Here is a 24766-nt window from a genome sequence, read left to right as displayed (position 1 = left end):
TATTTTAACAAAAATCCATCAATCTCAGATTTAAAATTAACAATGGATTGAGCATCTATTGCCAAAAAGAGTTCCAAACTTCTACCACTCTTTGCGTGAAGAAGTGTTTCCTAATTTCACTCCTGAAATAAAAGCAAAATACTGCAGATGCTGGAAATCTGAGCTAAAAACAGAAGGTGTGGGATAGGACAGAAGGCAGCAGAGATTAATGACAGAGATGTCACAGAACAAAAGGCAAATGAAGTGCTAATAGTTGTATTAAAAGACAAAGCATTAGTCCAGAGAGAGTGTTAATGGCAGAACAAACAACAGCTCTGTCCAAAAGCAAAAACCTGAAAAACCTGAAACGTTAACTCTGCTTCTCCCTCCATGGGTGCTGCCAGGCCTGCTGAGTATTTCCGGCACCTTATGTTTTTATTTCACTCCTGAAAGGTCTGGCTCTATTTCTTAGACTATCCCCCTAGTCCTAGACTCCCTAACCAGCAGACATAGTTTCACCCACCCTACCCTATCTGTTCCATGTAATGTCTTGAAAACTTGGATCTAATGATTCTTTTTGTAATTTGTTATTTTCCAGCCTTCTGTGGTTTGCCTGCCATCTGTTTAACAGGACCATTTGTGGTTAACCGCAGTGACAGTTCTTTGTGAAATTCAGCCCATTTTATGAGCTGACACTTATAGTTTTTAAATCCAGACTCTTACCTGGCAGGCCTATCAATGCAGCAGGGAGGGGGGTGGGGGGAGGGGGGGGGTGAAGATGAGTGGGTTAGAGGTACTTTAAAATGTATTTGACTAGTCTGTCAAGTAGCATCTGTCCTAATGATTTGCTTTTGGCTAGCATTATGTTTTCTCTGCTTAATGACTGTTGCAAATGTCAAGCGGCAGAATTTACAGCGTTATCTCCAATGTTTATTCCATCCCATTGCTTTGGAGGCTATTTGCCTTGTGAAGTGATTGCTTGGTGATTACTTTTGGTTACATGCGGTACTCCATCAGTCACAAATAACAACGTCCTACCAAGCTAGCTCGTTCCTCACATGGGCCATGTTTACATCAGCAACCACAACCCAAACAACTGTCCAATTAGGGTGGGGTAGGCCCTTTAATGGACCCCAGGTGAATTCAATAGCAGGCAGAATAGATACATTTCAACGAGAAAGAAAAATCCCAAGGGGAGGACCCACCATCCGTGGTTAACTAAAACAGTAAAAGACAGTATCAAAATTCAAAGAAAAAGCATATAATTGCGCAAAGATGGGAGGCAGGTCAGAAGATTGGACAGAATATAAAAAAAACAGCAAAGAAAGACATAAAGATTGATAAGGAGGGAAAAATTAGAGTACGAGAGAAAGCTAGCTAGAAATATAAAAACAGATAGGAAGAGTTTCTATAGGTATTTAAAAAAGAAACGAGTTAACAAAGTGAGCATTGGTCCTATAAAAAGTGAGTCTGGGGAATTAATAATGGAAAATAAGGCGAGGGCAGATGAATTGAACAGGTATTTTGCATTGGTCTTCACTATAGAGGATAAAGTAACATCCCAAGAAATAGCTGTAAGTCAGGAAATGGAAGGGTATGTACCTCAGGGTGTGGTGTAAGTACAACTTTGCTGATCATAGCGATCTAGTTACAGGAACTGTTATTAGATTATTGATAGAAAAGAATGTGCAAAAAAAAACTGTAACCATTGTAGAAGAAAACTTGGCTGTAAAGTGCTTTGGGACGTCCTGCGTTTGTAAAAGGCACTATAGAAATGTGAGTCTTTCTTTTAAACTGGTTATTTCATTTTTGTGCGTTCATAGCCAGCTTGAAATAACTAATTTAAAAAAAAACACTTGCAATTTATATAGTGGCTTGAGGGGCATATGGCCTATCCCCATTCTTATTTCTTCTGTTGATATTTGAGGGATTAATAAACAGAGCCAAGCTAACCTGAATTCCATTTTCCTCATTGAACTCCACGTTTTGTAACTCTGTTTCTAACATTACGCCCATGGCACATGAGTTGCAATTAAATTTGATCCCATCAATTCACAGCAAATTCAGCTTCTATCGAAAAGCAGCTAGACGTTTTGCATGGAAAACCATTTTAAATTGTTGCTTTAAATGCTGTACAAGGTTCCATAAATATATCACCTTAGAGTGAAATATTCCCCTACTTTGAATTATAGATCCTCCAGTTCAAACACTGAAGACAATCGATTCATGAATATTCTTATCTATATTTCTACAGTAATGTCAATTTAAGTGCCAGAGGCACTGTTACAGCATGATAAATGACTCAGCTGCTATTCCAGAGATAAACCATACAAACCTCTACACATATTTTCACTGCAATTTTGTTACGGAATAGTTCTAATAAAACGGAACTCATCAGTTCTTTTATCATTTGCTAAGGTGAAAATAACCATTTTATATAAAATAAAATTCATTGTCTCAATAAGCCTAATATCAATGCTGGAAAGTGTACAAGACAAGAAATATTTACATCTTATGGGTTCTTCTTCCACAACCCCCTTGAAAGCATTGAGACTTAAGAAAAACCCTCAAGTTCAGCTGTGAACCTTTCTAATTTAACTAGTACATCTCCTGTGGTCATGCTATTGGGCTGAAAGGAAGAGCTTAAAGAGTGAGCAAGAATGTGGGCCTAAGACATGATGGCAAATGAGGGGCAAGGCAAATGCTGAGTTTGTCAGAGTGGGAGGCCCGAATAGCAAAGATCTAGGGAAGACCAAGGCTGTTAATTGGAGTCGAGGAACTGATTTAGCTCCTTTTTTTTCTACTAGAGTGCTGCCGTGAGGTACTATCGCAGTGACCTGGTGTTGAATTGGTTCCGTCCTCGTGCTGTTATAAACAACCCAATCAAAAAACTGGAACATGAATAAACACAGAACATTTTTTAATTGCATTTGATGATTTCCAATGCCGATTGGTCACAGTGATTCAGAAGACACATGCTTTATAACAATAGACATGTTTATGGAATGTAAAGGATAAGATCAGGGTCATTGATCTACAGTGATCGAATAAGTCAAATTCCAATTTTTATTAAATTGTGAGCACTGCGGGATTTTTAATTGTCACTTTTAAGATAGTATTCCACAGTTCATCTCGTTATTTGGTGAAAACTTTAAATGAGTAGCCTTTACTTCCTATACTAATTGATTGGCTGTGGCTTTGTATATGAGTCAAGAGTAATCTTCAGGCAAAGCTGGGTTAGGAGAGCACTGTATAATTCAATCAGGAAAGGTAAACGTAATTCAGTTACCAATTTCTTTCATACATTTTGTCCTTATTTTTATACATTACCTATTGAGAATTCTTAGATTAATATTTATAATGGAAACTGTCTCCGCATCATGACGTAATCACATCTGGAGAGCAAAGTCCGGCCCATTATATATAAATATTCCAATACGTTATGTTCTTCATTTCATTCTTGCCAGTTTTAAAGCTAAAAATACAAAGTAAGGTGCAAGACATTCCTCCCAGAACCTCCATTGTTCATCCCACGAAGGTTTGCAGCATCAGTGAGAGGAACCATTACCATGTCAATGGCTGGCATCTCACAACAGAGGCACATCAACAGCGCCTGATTCCCCAGAGACCACACACTCTGCCGCAGGTTGCCAGAAGTCATACCTTGCTGAAAGGAATGACAAGTGTTCCGTTAGCTCCTTTTGTTTTCTTGCTGCAGTTTTTAGGGGAACAGGTCATGATCCAGACCAAGACCTCTGAGTAGTCCCAATTGCCAATCGGTTGACAAATACACTTGGCTTCACTCGACATTCTCAACGCCAATGACCTACTGAGGTGGGGCCAGGATCAAGCGAAACCCAGGCGTTGTGAGTCTCCAACCCCTCCTATTCCAATGATCAACACCCCCAACCACTCATCTGATTGCCGCGGACCATTCCTTTGGGTCCTTGCAGCGGCTTCCTGACTCCTGAAATTCCTTTCCGTCCAAATGGCCAAGTTCAAATACAAGGCTCAACTACAAGCACGTAGATGGGGCCCAGGAGTTAAAATTCGCAGGGCCTTGCGCTGCGGGAGACCCGAAGGGTTTGCCTCTTGCTGAGGCTACCGCCAGCCCAATCTGTGCCTTGAGTTAAAATAGGGCCTAATATTTCTCCAACCAACATAAGTTCACCTCAGTGAGTCCCTCCTTGTGCCTTAGCATCTTGAATTCCAGTATGCTCCTGCATTTTTCTCTAAACCCTCCCAACACATAGATGTTTTTTGCACACAATACAATTCAAAATATGGTTTCACCAAATCTTGGTACAAAGTTAGAATCATTTATTTTGATCAATAATTAAATGTCCTGGAGTTACAGCTTAGCAACTTTTTAGCTCAGTTTATCACATTCACTTGAAAGTTTCAAGAGTGTTACTAACTGAGCCAGAGCTAACTCTGGCTCAGTTAGTAACACTCTTGCCCCTAAATTACAAGTTTCCTGGGTTTAAGTCCCACTCCAAGGCTTGAGCACAGGAATGAAAGATGACATGTCATTGCAGTACTAAGGGAATACTGCACTGTTGGAGGTGCTGCCTGTCAGATGAGACATTAAACTGAGGCCATGTCTTCCTGCTCTGCTTGGATGGACTTAGAAGATCCCATGGTATTATTTTGAAGAAGGGCATGGGAGTTCTTCCCAGTGTCCTGGCCAATATTTATACCTCAATGAACATCACAAAAACAGATTATCTGGTCATTATCACATCACAGTTTGTGGGATCTTGCTGTGTACAGATTAGCTGCTGTGTTTCCTACATTACAACAGTGACTACACTTCAAAAATACTTCATTGGCTGTAAAGTGCTGTAAGACATCTGGTGGTCATGAAAGGTGCTATATAAATGCAAGTGTTTTTCTTTTTAAATCCACCTCAATTCTTTTCTTTCTGCCTATGCAAAATACAATCAATTTTATTTGATCTACCAGCTCCCTGGTGCCTTCCAAGATCATAATTCCATAATTCCTGTTATTTCCCTTGAATTAACCATTTTAATTCAATTTAGTGATTTTTTTTTTGTTTTAAATCAGTTTAACTGTAAAAGTTCTGTGGTGTCTGCCTTTAAGGGAGACACTTCCTTGCATCTTGGTGAGGTTACTCCATTTAATTTCTGCCTACTCGCTAAGAGGTAGCTCTCAATCCTAGGTAGTAGATTAGCACCAATTCCAGAAGACTCAATCTTGTAAAGAAACTTCTTGTGTGGTACCTTATCAAAAGCTTTCAACATCTACTGGGTCACCGTTTTCTACAAAACTCGTGACTGCCCCAAAGAGTGCAATCCAGTTAATAAGACACAACCTTTGCTTCCAAAGCTGTGTATAGCCGCTGGTAAGGGCTGTGCCCTCATGGTGGCTAAGTTGTGCAGCGTGCAACAGACCACCAGGAAACTTGATAATATGCCTTCATTCTGTGGAAGTCCGCTATGCCATCTGCATTGCAGCCACCATGACAAACCAGAGGGTGGTTACTGGATAACAAGGGCTATCCTTTGACAATGTGGCTTATGACTCTGGTGCAGCCCATGAACCCATGGGCAGCATGCACACACCAAAAGCCGTGCTGCAACCAGAAATGTGGTAGAGCATTCCATTGGGGTGCTGAAACAACGTTGCTGCTGCCTGGATGGCTCTGGAGGAACCCTGAGGTACTTGGGTGGGTGTCAAGATTCCTGGTGGTCTGTTGCATATTGCATACTGCACAACCTCGCCATCAAAAGGGCACAGCCATTGCCACCAGCTAAACAACAAGTAGCTGAGGAGCAGGAAGAGGAAGGGAGGAGCCAATGTAGAGAGCCCCTCTTTGGCCGGGCTGTCCATGAGCAACTCATCTGACTACAATACCAGTAAACACAACCCCAATTCCCCGTTCACCAACAGTCACAAACTGTACCTTCCCTCTGTTGCTGACCATCATAGCGTCCACATGGCCAAAATACAAAAATAAAGCCATCACAAAATAAACATTCCAAATCAAATTTATAAATGAAATCATTCCATATTGCATACACGCATCAACTAATCATCTTTATGCATTCTTTTAATGCCTGTCTTCAGCGTGCCTTTGCCTGTTCTAGTGCTCCAACGTAGTGCTACCCCAGTGGCTGTAGCATGGCTGATTGAAGGCTGTTGACTTTCAGTAGAGGAGACTGCAAATAGCTTTGGAGGATAGAATCATAGAGAGCTACAGCACCGAAATAGGCCCTTCGGCCCAACGAGTCCACGCCGGCCATCAACCACCCATTTATACTAATCCTACATTAATCCCATTTTTCCCTCTCACGTCTCCACCTTCCCTCAAAATCTCTTACCACCTACCTACACTAGGGGCAATTTTTACAATGGCCAATTTACCTATCAACCCACAAGTCTTTGGCATGTGGGAGGAAACCGGAGCACCCGGAGGAAATCCACGCGGTCACAGGGAGAACTTGCAAACTCCGCACAGGCAGTACCCAGAATCGAACCCGAGTCGCTGGAGCTGTGAGGCTGCGGTGCTAACCACTGTGCCACTGTGCTTAAGCAGCTGCGGGCCTGGAAAGCCTGGCTTCAGACTGCACCACTCCGGCATGAATGGCAGCAGACTGGACTGAGTGGCTGACAGGCAACAGCAAAGGCACTGAGAGAGTGGCAGTGGTGGGAGAATGAACGCTATCATCCTGAAAGGGGACAGCTAGTTTCTGTTCCACTGCCACTTCCCCAGGGCGAGGGCTCAGCAATCCTAGTAACCCGTTGGAGAACAGATTGCTGAACTGCTGTGACTCCCTGCAAGCCCCTTTGAACACTGCTATCCACTTCCATGATTTCCTGCCATGGCAGCATGCTGACCTTGAATGACAAATGCCGGAGTGTCCACTGCAACACCCAGACATTGTGTGGCTTCTGTTTGTGCTGCAATGTAAGCTGAGGCATCAACCATCAGTCGCTGCATCATGGCTGAGTCCACAATTGTGCTAATGGAGTTGTCCATCACTTCTAAGCTCTGCAAAAGCCCCGTGCAAAGTTGGTGCTGAACTCCTCATGCTCCCTGACATTGCACGAGGGCTTTCCGGCAGGCCATGAATTTCATTGTGCATACCCATCAGCCTTCTTCCATCCACCACCCCATCAAAGTACCCATCTGAGCTCTCTCTATAACAGAACGCTTGTGCAACCTCACCCTCTGGAGAGCTGGTACTGGCGCAACCTTTGCCCCCTGTCCTGGCTCATGCCCAGTGTCTCACCACGTGCAGATCCCACCTCTGTACTATCCTCTAAATTATGTGCAGTGTCTGTATCTGAGTTGTTGGCTGCAAGGGTTAAATCGAGGGGTACTGTTTCTTCAGTGTCTTCCTGTTCTTCCATTGTTGCTCTTCCACCCTGCCTGGCGAGGTGGAAGTTCTTAGACACCCGAAAGGAGAAAGGCACAAGGGTAAGGATGTGGTAAATGGAGGGCAGAGGAAAAGCATGAGATTCATGTTTACACCTTGTGCAGCTTGTAAATCAGAAGATTTTGTGGGATGAGGGTGAATTGGGACATGAGAAGGAGAATTAGGTGCGAGGATACCAACATCTCCTATCGTTTCAGCCTGGTCACTGGCCACGCTCTCAGCAATAGCCACTCCAATGATGGCGACCACCATCTCCTCCAAGGGATTAAGGACATGTAAGCACACCTGTCTCCCTCCAGTTAGCTCCTGTTGCCTCTGATTGTGCACCAACCTTGCCCTGCAAGAGAGAGGAAAGCGTGTCATGTAATGTGTTTGAATGTTTTGGCTGTCATGGTGAGGCAGCGTGTACATGTTTGAGATGTGGTTGTGAGGCTTTCAGCTGTGCTAAGTATTTGAGGGTGAGGTGCAGCTATGAATGTCAGGTAAGAGTTCTGATTGATAGAGATCGCTGGTAGGTGATTGCCGGGGATGTGGGGCATTGAGCAGTGTCTGAGGCTAGTGGTGCAGTTGATGGGATATGGCATTTGAAGATGAGTTCACTGACCTTGACCACTCATGTGAGGTCATTGAACTTTTTGCAGCACTGCATCTAGGTCCTCAGGCTTGACTCCTGGCATTGGTTCAAAGGAGTAAAGATAAGCCCAACGACTACAGAACAGTCAGTTTAACCTCGATGGTGTGGAATCTTCTAGAAATGATAATTCAGGACAAAATCAAGTTACTTGGGCAAATGCTGGTTAATTAAGGAATGCCAGCACAGATTTGTTAAGGACAAATCATGTTTAACTAACTTGCTTGAGTTTTTTGATGAGGCAACAGAGAGAGTTGATGAGGGTTATGCTGTTGATGTAGTGTACATGGACTTCCAAAAGGCATTTGATAAAGTGCCACACAACAGACTTGTGAGAAAAGTTAGAGCTCATGAAATAAAAGGGACATGGATACAAAATTGGCTGAGTGACAGGAAACAGAGAGTAATGGTTAATGGATGTTTTTCAGACTGGAGGAAGGTTTATAGTGGAGTTCCCCAGGGGTCAGTGTTGGGACCCCTGCTTTTCCAGATATATATTAATGACCTAGACCTCGGTGTACAGGGCACAATTTCAAAATTTGCAGACAATACAAAACTTGAAGCATTGTGAACTGTGAGGAGTTTAGTGTAAAACATCAAAAGGACATAGACAGGTTGGTGGAATGGGTGGACAAGTTGAAGATGAAATTTAATGCAAAGGAGTGTGAAGTGGATCATTTTGGTAGGAAGAATGTGGAGAGACAATATAAAATAAGTTATCATTCTAAAGTGGGCGCAGGAACAGCGGGACCTGGGTGTATATGTGCATAAATCATTGAAGGTGACAGGATAAGTTGAGAGAGTGGTTAAATAAAGCATGCAGCATCCTACGCTTTATCAATAGGGGCACAGAGTATGGAATCAAGGAATTTATGTTAAACTTGTATAAAACACTGGTTCAGCCTCAACCGCAATATTGCATCCAATTCCGGGCACCACACTTTCGGAAGGATGCGAAGGTATTAGAGAGGGTGCAGAAAAGAATCACGAGAATGGTTCCAGGAATGAGGAACTTCAGTTACGTAGATAGATTTGTGAAGTTGGGACTGTTTTCCTTGGAGAAGAGAAGGTTGACAGGAGATTTGATAGAGGTATCCAAAATCATGAGGGACCTGGAGAGTAGATAGAGAAAAACTGTTCCTATTGGTGGAAAGATTGCCAACCAAAGTCACAGATTAAAGGTAATTGGCAAAAGAAGCAAAGGCAACATGAGGAAAAGCTTTACAACACAGCTAGTGTTTAGGATCTGGAATGCACGGCCTGAGAGTGTGGTGGAGGCAGATTCAATCGAGGAATTCAAGAGGGTATTAGAATATTATCCGAAAAGGAAGAATGTACAGGGCTACAGGGAGAAGGCAGGGGAGTGGCACTAGGTGAATTATTCCTTCAGACAGACAGTACAAACACGACATGTCGAATGGCCTCCTTCTGTGGTGTAACCATTCTATGACTGCCAGGGCTACTGGACCCACTGCCTTCTGAGTGTTGCCTGAAGGGCCTCCTGGCCCCTGAGAATAGAAGATTTCTTTCCCCCTTTCACCTCCTGCACACTCCCTCCCACGTTGAGCCATTATTTAGTCTTTTTCCATGTCAGAATGACTTGTACAAGGACTTCCGCCACTGGCTCCAGCCATAATGTACCTCCTCTTTAAGAAGTGCAGGTTGGCGTTAAGTAATGCAAGCTAGATTTAGCTCGTGCTAGCATCTAATAGTGTTGCTGTGCTGCCTGCATCACATTGAACGGTTATGTGACCCACATCTGTTTTCAGGGGCTGTTCAATTTAGTCTCCTATTTGTCTCCATAGCTCCTGTTCCAATATTATCATGCCTTTATATGAAAAGTTATTTGCCATTCATTAGCTCATTGCTTTAATTGATCCAGATATTCCCCTGGCATCATCAAATTTTAGAATTACACAAAAACCTGGGGGGCAGGTGGGAGGGGGGGAGGTAGAAGAACTGTTTGTGTTGTGACGAAGAAACCCATTTCTAGAATATCCTGTGCTTAATAATCTAAAGTACGTTTCTACCTAGTTTAAGACCTGTAGTCTGGATAGACATTTAATACCATGCAAAAATATGAGACATTACTTCACCCTTTGAACTCACAGAATATTGTTCATTAATATTACATTAGAGGAAGGTAATTTGGCTCCGCAGGTGGAATTGCAAAGATTCAAGTAATTACATTTTTTTTTAAAATAACCCTTCCACTCGAGAGCATTGAGCAGTGATGATTTGTCGTACATATCTGGTATATCAAATCTCACGATGCAGGTCCAAATTTCACAGATACTCACTGTTACGTTGGATAGTTCAAGATGGTAGGACAACTATGACATTACCTTCATTATAGAATGGTTATTTTTAGATTTCCTTGTTGTAGCATCTCGCTGTGCAATGATAGCAAGGGCTGTCACATGTTTGCATGACTAAGGGTTACAAATAGCAACCACCCATGTGCAGATTTACTGCAGAAATATATTTCAAAGTGCAGTATGATTGACAGCATTACGTCAGAGTCATGGCAGATACCAGAACTGTTCAAACAACAGCCAACTGTATTCTTAATAAGTGAAACACTTCACAATTATGAGCACCAATGTTATCATAGCATGCATATAAGGGCATCTTACTCCCTGAGGAAACCTCAAAAGGACATGGAGCCAACAAGGCACTTCTGACTTTACAAGTTCTTAATAAGCTAATGTCAACAATTCACAATGTCGGTAAAGATAGGCCTGCAAAGATGGTGTGGGAGGAGTTTCAGTGGATTAACTTTAGAAAAAGCAGGGAAGGTGTTGGACATGAAGATGATCAGCAATCGATGTACTGCAGATCCACATGCCCAAGTGGAGGGGTCACTATGACAGAGTGAAAAAAGTTATTAATATGCTATTGGAATGAAACATATGCTTTATATATCTCCACCAACCCTCCTCCCCTTCTCCCCCATTAAAAAAATAGATAATGCTGAAAAGACATAGAATATTCAACAGCATCTGAGAGAGAAAGTTAACTTTTTAGGTGTAAACCTTCATCAGAATTGCTCACCTATTAAAACATTAACTCCTTTTTTCACTTTTAAATTTTCTTCTAAATTACAAGGAGAGATTACACAAAGTAGGTTGCATTCCTTGGAATTTAGCAGGTTAAGGGACGATTTGATCAAAGTTTTCAAGATATTAAAGGGACCAGATGGGGTAGATAGAGAGAAACTACTTCCACTGGTTGGGGAGTCTAGGACTCGGGGGCAGAGTCTAAAGATTAAAGCCAGACCTTCCAGGAGTGAAATTAGGAAACACTTCTACATACAAAGGGTGGTAGAAGTTTGCAACTCTCTTCTGCAAATGGCAATTGCTGCTAGATCAATTGTTAATTTTAAATCTGAGAAAAGGAACATAGAATTTAGGAGCAGGAGCAGGTCATTTGGCCCTTCGAGCCTGCTTCGCCATTCGATAAGATCATGGCAGATCTGGTTGCAGTTTCAAATCCACTTTCCTGTCTGCCCCCCATAACGCTTGACTCCCTTGTCTATCAAAAATCTATCTAACTCAGCCTTGAATAAATAACCCAGCCTCCACTGCTTTCTGGGGAAGAGAATTCCACAGACTAACGACCCTTTGAGAAAAAAAATTTCTCCTCATCTCCGTCTTAAAAGAGAGACCTCTTATTCTTAAACTGTGTCCCCTAGTTCTAGTCTCCCCCACAAGAGGAAACATCCTCCTGGTATCCACTCTATCAAGTCCCCTCAGGATCTTATATGTTTCAGTAAGATCACCTCTCATTCTTCTAAACTCCAATGGTTAAAGGCCAACCTGTTAAACCTTTCTTCATTAGATAAGACCTATATCCCTGAAATTAGTTGAGTGAACCTTTTCTGAGCTTAGATGCCAAAGGCATCTAAGGGATATAGGGCAAAGGCAGGTATATGGAGTTAGGTTGCAGATCAGCCATGATCTCATTGAATGGCAGAACAGGCTTGAGGGGCTGAATGCCCTCCTCCTGAGACTATGTTCAGATGCTGACCAACCTTTATACATTTCCAACAGTTTCTATTTTTTCCAGAATTCAGAATTTACCCTCTCAAAAATGTGCTGCTCCATCAGTCAGATAAATGAAACTTGAATCTGAAGTCTTTCTCGCATTAAGAGAATTTGCTTTCCAAGGATAGCTTTCAAGAAGTAGGATAACGCTGGATTAAATATTAAACCTGTGTCAAAATATTACAGTGACCCCTTGACGACACTCCATGTATTTCTCCCAATTTTAGTTTGACGATATCACCAAACCAGAACCAGTCTTATCTTCATTTTTTGCAGGGTGTTTTTAAATACAATTCCTGGATGGGTGTAGCCATGATTTAGCTTGAAATTACGCTCTCACTGGAGCAAGTATACGCTACTTAAAAGATAAAAGAATATTTGATTTTTTAAAAATCAAATTAATAGAAGGGACAGGTAAATTGGGTTAGGGGTGGAGTAGCAATATTGATAAATTCAATCAGATAATGCTTAGTATTTACAAGATGCTCCTTTACTGTCAGATTGTTAACTAATTCTGATTCATTACTGTGGCAGAAAGATAGGTTTTCAGGAAAGGTGATGGGGAAGTGGAAACACAATGGTTAAGAGTCAAGGAACAGCAAGACTCTGATAGGAGTTGTGTACAGACCTCCTGATAGTTCCAATGTCATGGTGAAAGAATGTAAAAATATAGAGATCAGGGAAGCATCTAGCAAAAATAATGCGGTTATCCCAGGTGATTTAAATTTTCACACAGACTGGGAGAAGCAGAACAGTTCAAGTAGTAAAGGCTATGAATTTCTGGAATGAATTTGGGGGAGTTTCCTGGAGCTGATGGGATAACAGGCCATAGTACATCGAGTGATGAGTAATAAACCAGAATTAGTTAACAATCTGACAGTAAGGGAGCATCTTTTAAACACTGAGCATAACATGAATGAATTTGGTATTAGATTTGAGAGGGAGCAGGGAGACTCAGAAACCTAGGTTTTAAGTTTAAGTAAAGCCAAGTATGAGGTCATCCATTTTGAATCTGAGAAAGACAAATGGGAATATTTTCTGAATGGTGAGGGACTAAGAGCTGTGGAGAAGCTAAGGGATTCGGGTGCCCCTGTGCACAAGTCACTAAAAGCTAGTGCACAGGTACAAAATGTGATCAAAAAGGCTAACGGAATGTTGCCATTTATCACAAGGGAATTGAAATTCAAAAGTGAGGAAGTCATGCTTCAGTTGCACAGTGCTTTGGTCAGACCCCATTTGGAATACTGTGTTCAGTTTTGGGAAAGGGTATATTGACATTGGAAGAGGTGCAATGAGTACAAGAGAACTAGGAGTAAAATCAAAAAGCACTTTTTCATCAAAGGGTAGTCGAAATCTGGAACTCACTCCTCCAAAAAGCTGTGGATGTTGGGTCAGTTGAAATTTTTAAGGGTGAGATTGATAGATTTTTGTTCGTTTAGTAGGGATTAAAGGTAGTTCCTCAGACTGGTGGGAGGTGGTGTTCCACAAGGACCAGCATTGGGAACACTATCGTTCACCATTTACATAAATGAGTTCGACTCAGGAATGAGAAGAACAATATTCAATTGGGAAATGACACCAAATTGGGGGAGGGGATTTGGTTAGTTAAAACTGAGGAAGACTGCAACAAAATAGATTAACAAACTTGCAGAATGGGTGTGTAAATGGCAAATGAATTTCAATATAGAAAAATGTGAGGTGGTGGATTTTGGTAGGAGAAATATGGAGGCCACATACCCCTTGGAAAATAAGAGTCCAAATGGGGTAGAGGAGCAAAGGGATCGAGGGGTACAGATATACAAGTCACAAAAAGCAGCAATATAGGGGGAAAAAGCAGTAATAAAATGCAAACAAAGCACTGGGGTTCATTTTTAGAGGAATAGAATTGAAAAGCAGAAACATTTATAGAAAGGAAACCCTGATTAGACCACACCTGGGTGTTCGGTCCACAGTTTGGTTTCCATATTACAAAGAACTGGAGAAAGTGCAAAAAAGGTTTACAAGAACTCAAAGTTTATACCCTTCAGAAAAATTGAAATGGCTGGGGCTCTTTGCTCTCGAAAAGAGAAAGCTGAGAGGTGACCTTGTAAAGGTTTTTAAAATGATGAAGCGGTTTGATAGGGTAGAGAGAGTCATAGAGTTATACAGCACAGAAACAGGCCCTTTGACCCATCGTGTCTGTGCTGGCCATCAAGCACCTAACTATTCTAATCCCATTTTCCAGCACTTGGCCCGTAGCCTTGTATGCTATGGCGTTTCAAGTGCTCATCGAAATACTTATTAAATGTTGTGAGGGTTCTTGCCTCTACCACCTCTTCAGGCAGTGCGTTCCAGATTCCAACCACCCTCTGAGTGAATTTTTTTTTCCTCAAATCCCCGCTAAACCTCCTGCCCCTTACCTTAAATCTATGCCCCCTGGTTATTGACCCCTCCGCTAAGGGAAAAAAGTTTCTTCCTATCTAACCTATCAATGCCCCTCATAATTGTGTATACAAGAGGGAGTGTTTCCACTTGTATGGTCATCCAAAACTAGGGGCCATAGATATAAGAAAATCGTTAATAAATCCAATAGGGAATTCAGGAGAAACTACTTTAGTTAAAGATTGGTGAGAATGTGGATTCTGCTACCACAAGGAGTAGTTGCAGCATAGTACCCATTTCTTCTTCACCGAGACATCTCTATGAAATAACAAATAATAGGCAATTCTTAACAGTGAGCTGCACAAAAAAACACAACCTCCCCCGATTAAAGCTTTCATTCTCATTTACAAGATATAGCTTCATTCAAAGAAAATGATATCTTTGTTCGTCGTGAAAGTGCTTTCTCCCCATGAAACCCAATCAGCTTAGTTGAAATATACCATAAGCCAAAATAGGGTGCCAGAGGTTGAAAAGCTTTAAAAATATAAATGTAGAGCAGTTGGAAATGGGGAAAATACATTGTTCAGGGTGCCATTTAGTCTGAACTGCTGACTCCAGGAGTTACAGCAGTGGCGGGACCAAAACTTTTAATGAAAAAAAGCAAAGTTCACTTTCAAAGCAGCCGTGAAATGGGATTGACTCAGGTCCATGTGGAGGAGTTAAATCAGACGTCGCCACTCTCTAGTTAATAACTGAGAATGTGGGTGTAAATGACATATGTCTGAACATTAGGAATGATGGAAATATATTTCAGTCCCGACAGTGAGTAACCTACAGCTGTCTCAGCTCATCCAATTCAAACTTCACAGTTCCTACTTATGGCTGAGTCAATGAAGTTTATTGATAATGCACCTTGCCGTTTCTGATTATCGCTAAAAAAAAATGCCACAAATTCGCCCATCGTCAGAACTTTCGAACATGCGCATTCTACAGTAGCATAGAAGAAATTCTTGTAGAAAATCAATCCTGACAAATCAACAATGCATTTTTTCTTGGTGGCGGGGGTAGGGTGAATAGTGGAGAAATAACTTTACCTGACTATTCGCATTATTCTCACTGGAAAAAGGCAGTCTGGCTGCATTTACAGTCTCTCCATTTATTTACTGTGAAAATTGCCTAACTTTATATAGTAACTGAAAACTGTGTCGTCAGTATGCAAGGCAAAACCATTTTAAATTGAAATGAAAAATCACTCTACTGTGTTGGAATACAATCATTCATTATAATATAAAAGTAATTGGGTTTTGGGTTGTTGCAGCACTATATTCAATAGAGTTTACTGGTCACCGAGCACTACAATATTTAATAAATAAAAGCAAAATACTGCAGATGCTGGAAATCTGAAATTAAAACAGAAATGCTGCAAATCTGGCAGCATCTGTGGAGAGAGAAGCAGAGTTAACGTTTCAGGTCTGTGACCTTTCATCAGAACTGGCGAAGGTCGGAAATGTGATAGGTTTTAAGCCATGACGTCTTTGTCATTTAATCTCTCCTGCCCTCTGCCCCATCACACACCTTCCCTTTTGTTCTCTCTCCCCACCACCACCCCCACTTCACTTGCTCAAAACTTATCACATTTCTAACCTTAGTCAGTTCTGATGAAGGGTCACAGACCTGAAGCTTAACTCTGCTTTTCTCTCCACAGATGCTGCCAGACCTGCTGAGTATTTCCAGCATTTTCTGTTTTTACTACAATATTTACTGTGTGAATATGAATTTTGTGCTCATCTGAGAACATAAGAAATAGGAGCAGGTGACGGTCATATAACTCCTCGAGCCTGCTCCGCCATTCATTGAGATCATGGCTGATCTTCTAGGTCAACTCCACTTTCCCACCATATCCCTGATTCCCTTTGTGTCCAAAAATCTATTGATCCTGTTGGCTAAACCATGTAGAACTGGGTTTAGACAACAGGATCTTAGACTGCATTATAATGCATGACTTTAGAAGTGTATGAGTCAAAATAGTCAAGTGGGCGAAGGGGCTATCATGAAATTGACAAGACTAAGTACAGTGGAAAAGTACTGGCATAAACTCAAGCAAAACAGGATGCAGTAACCTTGGGAAGACATAAGAGTCGGGGCCGCATGTTGAACAGTGTAAGGCAGATTCACGCATAGGGTGGCACATGGTGCTGCAGTTACATCATATCCTGTGACCAATGTAGCTGTGTCATGGTAAAAGCATAAATGTAAACTGCAATGTGTCATGTGTCATGTGGGGTGGGGGTCGGGGGGGGGTTACTTCTGATCAAAAACCAGCCTGGATTGTTGGCGCTCTTGATCCCCAATGGATATCTTACTTGTGAGCACAGTAGATGTATTTGCTTCAACATCAGTAGATGTATTTGCTTGCTTATCATAACATCTGTGTTAAATAAATCTTAAAAAATTAACTTGTCTCTCGAGTCTAAGCCTTTTTTAGGACTGGACTCCAAATTCTAGACAGTGCATATTAGTTCAACAGGCTAAGGTGAATTGGATAAAGATGGGCTGTGATCATTCATTGGAATCTGAAGATGCAGGTCAAATTCTGTAACTTTAAACAAAAACAACAGCAACAACTTACATTTATATAGCACATTTAATGCAGTAGAGCATCCCAAAATGCTTAACAAGAACAATATCAAAATATTTTTGACACCAAGCTAGAGAGGAAAAATCAGGAAAGAAGACCAAAAGCTTGATCAAAGAGGTAGATTTTTTAGGAGGGTCTTAAAAGGAGAGAGAGAGAGAGGTGGAGAGGTTTAGGCAGGGAATTCTAGAGCTGAGGGCCAAAGCAGCTGAAAGCATGACCACCCATAGTGGAGCGATGAAAATCAGGGATGCGCAGGAGGCCAAAATTGGAGGAGTGCAGAGATCTCAAACAGTTGTAGGGCTGGAGGTGGCTACACAGATAGGGAGGGGTGAGGCCATGGAGGAATTTGAAAACAAAGATGTGGATTTTAAAATTGAGCCAGTGAAGGTCAGCAAGCACAGGGGTGAGATTTTGGAGGGAGTTAAGATATGGACAGTAGAGTTTTGGATGAGCTTACATCTATGGGCTGGATTTTATTAGAGTGCCGCGCTGCACGGCGGCCACGCCCGATGATGTAGAAGGGGCAGCGGCCCCGTCCCCGACAGAGATTTTAATTTTTAAAGGGACCAGGACTTTAACTTTCAATAAAAACTTTGCATCTAACATAAAAGTGCTACTTCCATGTCCAGTGATCACACAATACATTTACTTTCCTCTCCCCCCCCCAAAAAAACATTTTTGACAGTCCCGAACTTTAAACCCCAAACTTTGTATTCTTTGCCCTTCAACCCCTTCCCACCATCCCCGCAGCCAATAAAAAATGTTTTCCCCACCCCTTCAGGCCTGAAAATGTTATTCCTCACCCCTCCCCACCAGGTTCTCGCCTCGGAACTCCGTACGGACTCCCGAAGGCACACAGAGTATGAACGCCGGCCATAAAATTGGCGTGGGACGGCCGCTGCCTGCAGGTAAGTTCATTTGCATCTCTTTATTGTTAATTTGAATATTAAGATGAAGGGCCCACCGCCAGGCAGCGGCGGTGGGGGGCGGGGGGGGGGGGGGGGGTGGTACCGCACTGAGGCCTTCTGCCGCAGGTAATATGCGGAGGGCCCTTCACGACATCACGGGTCAAGGCGGGCCTCTCCCCGCTGAATTTTACCGGCCCCCGGCAACCCGTGATGGAAGGCTGGGCAAGAGAGCGTAGGAATAGTTGAGTCTAGATGTAACAAAGGCATGGATAAATGTTTTAGCAGCCAATGAGCTGAGGGAGGGTCAGAATCAAGTGATGTTATGAAAGTGGAAGTAGGTGGTCTTGGTGATGGTGCAGATATGTGGTCGGAAACATAACTCAGGGTCAAAAACAACACAAGAGTTGCAAACGATCTTTTTGCTCAGCTTAAGACAGTTACCAGGAATGGAAATGGTGGACGTGGAATGGAGTTTGTGGTGAAAATTGCAATATTAATTTTAAGATTGCAATATGTAACTAACTATAGAAATGAACACAGGGAAGATACCACTTTAAATGTGCCAAAAGATTTTTTCTAAATAAAATCAACCTTAACTAATTGGTGAGATTAGAATTTCTTTCACTCCACCGCTTCATTAATTGCTCACCTCACAGTACTCGGTAATGATACAGAAGCTATATTGCTCCACAAAGCTGTTGTAGAACTTAACAATTGCTGGATGGTCAAGCTTAGACAGCAGCTGTGCCTCCAAATTGGCTTGTACAGTTTCATTGGGTTCCAAATCTCCAACAGATATCTCCTTTAACACTTTCCTACAAATGAGGAATGAAAAAAGAATACATTTTATTTTTGCCAAGCAATGCACTGATTGAAACTGATCAACATGAATATGGGGAAATTAACCAGAGCTGGACAGGTTTTCAAATGTATTGAGTAAGTTAAATGGTGGATAAGATGATAGTTTTGTCACCAGCAATTTGTACCCAAAAATAATGCAAATGATATTTATTGCCAATTCTAAAAATCAGTTGCGTGCCAGAGTAATTATCGAATGCTCAGAAAAATTGAATGTAGAGTCTATTTAGGGATATAGCAAGGAGTAGTATTAATACAGTTAGTATAAATCAGCTCTATATAGACTGAGTAGTTGGCAGGAAAAAAGACAGAGGCGCAAGGGGAGAGCCAACTGTGCAACAGCCCCGACAAACAAATTTCTCTGCAGCACCTGTGGAAGAGCCTGTCACTCTAGAGTTGGCCTTTATAGCCACTCCAGGTGCTGCTTCACAAACCACTGACCACCTCCAGGCGCTTATCCATTGTCTCTCGAGATAAGGAGGCCCAAAAGAAAGAATATAGACTAAGAAACAATTGTTTGCTAGTCACCTTAATTTTATTTTATGGTGGATGAGAGTCACCTTTTTCAGCCAAGTGTGACATTGGAGGGTGAGCATGAGGTGCCACAAGGTTGAAAGATGTAGCGTCTCAGCCAAGATTTCCCAATTTCCTCCTCAACTCAACCATTCTGTCAACGCCAACAACAATTTTTTATTCACGTAGCTTCTTCAATGTAGAATAACGTTCCAATATATTTCACAGAGGTGTAATCAGCTAAAGATCGGCACCAAGCCAAAGAAGGAGACATTAGGAGGGATGAAAGAGGTGGATTTTAAGGAAGGTCTTACAGGAGATGAACAATGCAGAGAAGCAGGAAGGGTTAGGGGGTAAATTCTAGAGCTTAAGGCCTAGATGGCTGATAGGACATCCATCGACGATGGGGTGAAAGGTGTGGAGGATGCAGTAGAGGTCAAAGTTAGAGGAATGCAGATTTCTCAGAGGGTTGTAGGGAAACGACAAAGGTTACAGAGAGCGAGGGGAGAGGATATTCTAGGATTTAAAAACAAGGATGGGAATTCTAAATTAGAACATTGTGGGATTGGCAACCAACCTAGGTCAACAAGGACAGAGATGGCGGGTGAGTGGGACTTGGTGTGGGATAGGATACAGGCAACAGAATTTTGGATGAGCTCTTTTAATGGTGGGTGGTCAATGGGATGTTAGCCAGGAGTGTATTTGAATAATTGAGTCTGGAGGTGACAATGGCACGGGTGGGCTGCAGATGGGCTGAGGCAGTGGTGGAGATAGGCAGTATAATTTCTATCGGCCAGCAGGGAAACCAAACTGGAGGATTGGCACCTTAAGCTATTGTCATGTTCCTAACAAGCAGTTATAGAGTAATCTAGAAAGGCGCATAGAACAAAAGGGCTTTAATAATTCTGTACCTCAGCTCAGGATGAGGGGAAGGAAGGGACTGAAGTGGAAGTATTACTTCAGGTTCCTGTTTCCATTTTGTTCTCCACATGATTTAACAAAACTAAGGAGCACCATTCATAGCTGAGTGAGAGCAGATACACCCATCACCCATTATCAGTGTTGCTCTGTAACTGGCTAACAGATCCCAGATCAACGTGTGCTAATCATCTCTCCATCACAACAGGAAAGCTCTTGACCTCCACTCAGCACATTCCCAAAATCAGGAAAGTATCCCAAGTGAAACAGCTTGTGTGGGTTTTTTTTTGTTAAGTTAAAGAAGCAGTAGTCATGCTTTAGCAGGAAAGATACCAAAATTATTTGCAAAGTACTTATAGCAGAAGACTAAATCATACCATGCTTGTACAATCCCCTTACACCTAAGGGGTTGAACTTCTGCATGGGTTCTCATAACTGACCAGGGTAACTTTGCTGGGAGGACTGCAGAAATTCAGTTTATCCGGGTTTTTTTACCAAAGTTTAGTTGGTTGATCAGGATAATGCCCACGGAAATTCAATCCATAATTGTTTTATTTCAATTAGCATTAAACTACTGTTAGGAACTTAGGAACAGGAGGTAGCCATTTTGCCCTTTGAGTCTGTTCTGCCATTCAGTAAGACCTAACTCCATTTACCCACCTTTACCCTACATTCCTGAATACGTTTTGTTAATGAAGATCTATCAATCTCAGTTTAAAAATTAACAATTAACAAAAATTAACAAACTGCCATTTGTGGAAGAGAGTTCCAAACTTCTACAACGCTTTGCATCTAGAAGAGTTTCCAAAATTCACTCCTGAAAGGCCTGGTTCTAACTTTTAGGCTATATCCCCTTGTGCTAGACACCCCAGCCAATCAATCCTCCCACCCCTTTAATATCTTGAAAACTTCAATCAAAACACCCCTTACCCTATTAAATTCCAGAGAATACAACCCTAGTTTGTGCAATCACTCCTCATAATGTAACCCTTAGAGTCTAGTTATCATTCCAGTATATCTACACTGCACTCTCTCCAAGGTCAATACGTCCTTCGATTGTTTTTATATCCAGAACTGAACACAGTAATCCAGCACTCTAACAAGGGTCTTGTATACTTTAACTTCTACCGCCAGTCCCCCTTCCCCGCCGCCTTGTATTCTAGTCCTCCACATATAATGGCCAGCATTCCATTAGCCTTTTTATTATTTTTCATACCCATCCATGATTTTTTAACAATCTATGTGCATGGATCCCCAAGTCTCTTTGGATCACCACTGCTTCTATCTTTTCACAATTTAGAAAGTACACTGTTCTGTACTTTTTAGGTCCAAAGTGGATGACCTCACACTTGCCTATACCGAAATCCTTTTGCCACAATTTTGCCCATTTACTTAGTCTATTAATATCGCTTTGTAACTTTATGCCTCCACCTACACTGCTTACAATGCCGCCTCTCTTTGTGTCATCTGTGACCTTGGGTATGTGGCTCTCTATCACGTCATCTAAGTCATTAATGAATACAGTGAATAATTAAGGCCCCAACACAGTCACACCAATAGTCACATCCTGCCAAATTTGAGTACCTGTCCATTATTCCTAATCTGCCTCTTGCCATTAAGCTAATTTCCTATCCAGTTCAATAACTTGCCTTCAGTTCCATAAGCTCCAACTTTGGCTAACAGTTTCTTAATAAGAACTTTATCAAACACCTTCTGGAAGTCCATACAAATAAAACCCAAAAACAATCCCCTGTCCATTACTTTAGTCACCTCTTCAAAAAAATTCAATCAGGTTCGTCAGACATGACCTACCCTTTACAAATCCATACTGGCTCTCTTGAGTCAGCTGAAAATTCTCAAGACACTCTATCCTTAATTATAGACTCTAGCAATTTCCTGTGTAAGTCATGCCTTGAGAGATTGAGGACAGTTCGATGGGAAAACCATTGGTTTCTATTAAAACTTGCTGAACTGTAGTAATCTTGTTTTCCCAGACAGTGTTATCAAATTGAACAAAGCTACGGTGTTCAGAGATGAAACAACTGAGTTTGAAAAGTGTTAACAGACCTTGAAAATTAACAAGGTTTGACCACTTCAGATAAGCCATGAACTCGTTTAGAAGAATGCCAACACAGCCGAGTCCAGCCGAACAATCGGAGAGTAAGGAATCGTCCCCGAGTACCCCCAACTGACAGAAACTTACTGAAGGAAGTTTAAAGAAGATTGACACTGCCCGGGAAGGCTTTTTCAAACAAAGAGCTCAGTATGTAATTGGATATTTTGGCCTAAAACAAATACTAATTGGACTATAAGCCATTGTCAGTACAACATCTTGTCTCTCCCTAGAATTAAGACATAAAAGAAACTAATAAGAAACCTCGGTGTTGCAACCATAGAGAAAGAGTGACCTGATCAGTCACTACAGAACTACAATCAATGTGAAGTTGACCACTCATGGGTAATTGTATGCATTTCTCTTGCTTCATATTTTGAACTGTTTATTGTTAGTGCTAAGTAGTCCATAGCAGAGTACAGTTCATATTGCATGTTTTGATATATTTTGAGCTAACATAATAAAGTTGGATATTTAATCCAGAAGTTTCAGTGTAGTTCATTATTTCCTGCAATTCTCATGTATGTACCCAAATAACTAGACAAAAAAAAAGTTCTACAGATAATGGCGACCACGATGGGACATGAGTAAGGAATAGTGGCTCGATCAAATTTTAAGGAAAAATCTCTGGATGAATTGGTTATTAAATATGTTGCAGGGAAATTACTCCTGGAGAAGAGGTGGGTCCAAAAGGGACCAATCTGCAAAGCAGAAAACTGTATACAGGGATCCACTTACATGCCAGGAAGGAACCTGGGGATCATTACCCCTAAAAGTGAGGTCAGTATGGGTCATTACAATGGTAATGATCCCATGCATGGGGCTGAACAGTGGATGCAGGGATCTACTTACAGGCCAGGAATGGTATCAGGGGAAGGAATCAGGGTATCATCAGAGAGTGATGAAGGAGAAGAGTCAGATGGAGGCTCGGAAAGGGGTCCGCTTGGTCATAACCAACCCCCACCTGAGAAAAGAAAAGAAATAAGTTAAAAAGGCTCACTGCAAACGTTAAAACTGCTGTAAGAAAATAAAAGGTGACATATTCAATTTTTAAGGGAAAAGTACCTGGATTTTGTTTTCAGTATCTGCAGGGAAGCTTCCTGACCTGCACATTAAAGTCTGTCTTTAAAAATATGTCTGTGTGTTTGCCAGTGGCATAAGCTCTTCTCTGCGGAGCTAAAGGTCGTTAACTCTTTGTAGTCTTGCATTTAATTTTGGAAGCATAAGTTCATTGCTTGTAACTTGAAAATTTAGTTTTGCAGTTGTGAAAGGCACTGAACAGTTTGTTTCTTAAGAGATAAACTTCAGCCTTGAAGTTGAGCAGAAAATCCAATTTAAACTTTTCAAAACATTTTGCTTTAACTGGACTAGAGATTTTTTTAAAATAAACTGCTATTACTTTTTTGCAGTTTATAGATGTGTCTTACTGACTGCTTTTCCAAATGTGGTTAAGTAGCAAACAACAGAAATTGAACATTCATTTCTGGGAGAAAAAATGATAAATAAAGTAGATATGGGAAAGTGTCTGTCCCCTTTTTACTGGGAGACTGCAGAGTTGCAGGGTTGTCTCTTTCAGAAGCGAGTGTAAATGTTTTAGAGCTCACAAACTGTGCAAAGGTCCACCCACTTTAACTCTTTGTGGTGTAAGAATGTTGAAGGTTTTATTTAACTGTGAAAGCTAACTTTTTCTTTAGTTTTATTACAGTCATTTGGAAAATGTCAGAAGAACAGGAAATATGATGTTATTTATCTTTTGTTTTTGAAGCAAGTGCTATTCTGTTCTGTGTTTAGTTAATAAGTATTGGTCTGAATTAAATTATAATTATTCAAGTTAACTAACCTGTTAAGTTGTGAAAACTTGAATTTCATTGTGGTCACAGTGAAATTTTGGTTATGATGATAAAGTAGGTGGGAGTCTTCAGCTATAAGGCTCACACATGTAAAACTGTCAGAATATTAAATGTTTAATGGTGTGAATTGAAATTTGGGATATTTGAGGTGATTCTGGTTGTTTAATCATCTTGGTTGTACCAAATAAAAATACTAATTGGACAATAAGCCACTGTGTCAGTACAATATCTTGTACTGGGAATTAAGGTATGAAAGAAAGTGTTAAAGAAACTTCAGTATTGCATCTGCAGGGAAGGAGTGACCTGATCAGTCACCTAGAGAACAACATGAATTTGATCACTTGCTGGTGATTGTAGGTATTTCGCTTGCTTCATATTTTGAGCAAGTTATTGTTGGTGATGAATAACCCATAATACAGTATAGATTCATATTGCCTGTGTTGATATATTTTGAGCTAACCTAATAAAGTTGGATATTTAATCCAGAAGTTTGAGTGCACTCCATTATTTCCTGTAATTCCCATGTATGAACAGAATAAGTAGCCAAA

General features: G+C 41.3%; 1 protein-coding gene across 7 annotated transcripts in view; it reads right to left on the bottom strand.

Annotated features, from left to right (window-relative positions):
- The window catches only part of nek11 (NIMA-related kinase 11), a 268705-nt gene that overhangs the window by 173816 nt on the left and 70123 nt on the right, over positions 1-24766 (bottom strand). For 5 of the 7 annotated variants that reach the window (XM_068054185.1, XM_068054195.1, XM_068054212.1 and 2 more), the window contains one exon: positions 18616-18781. The exons of 1 other annotated variant lie outside the window; for it this stretch is intronic. In XM_068054185.1, coding sequence (XP_067910286.1) covers positions 18616-18781 — 166 coding nt within the window. Of the gene's footprint in view, positions 1-10313; positions 10366-18615; positions 18782-24766 lie in introns of those variants that run through there. One more of the 7 variants, XM_068054219.1, reaches the window with a different exon arrangement.

This window comes from Heterodontus francisci, chromosome 2, assembly GCF_036365525.1.
Source record: "Heterodontus francisci isolate sHetFra1 chromosome 2, sHetFra1.hap1, whole genome shotgun sequence".
NCBI classification, from domain to species: Eukaryota; Metazoa; Chordata; class Chondrichthyes; order Heterodontiformes; family Heterodontidae; genus Heterodontus; species Heterodontus francisci.
This window is presented reverse-complemented; position numbering and strand designations above follow the sequence as displayed.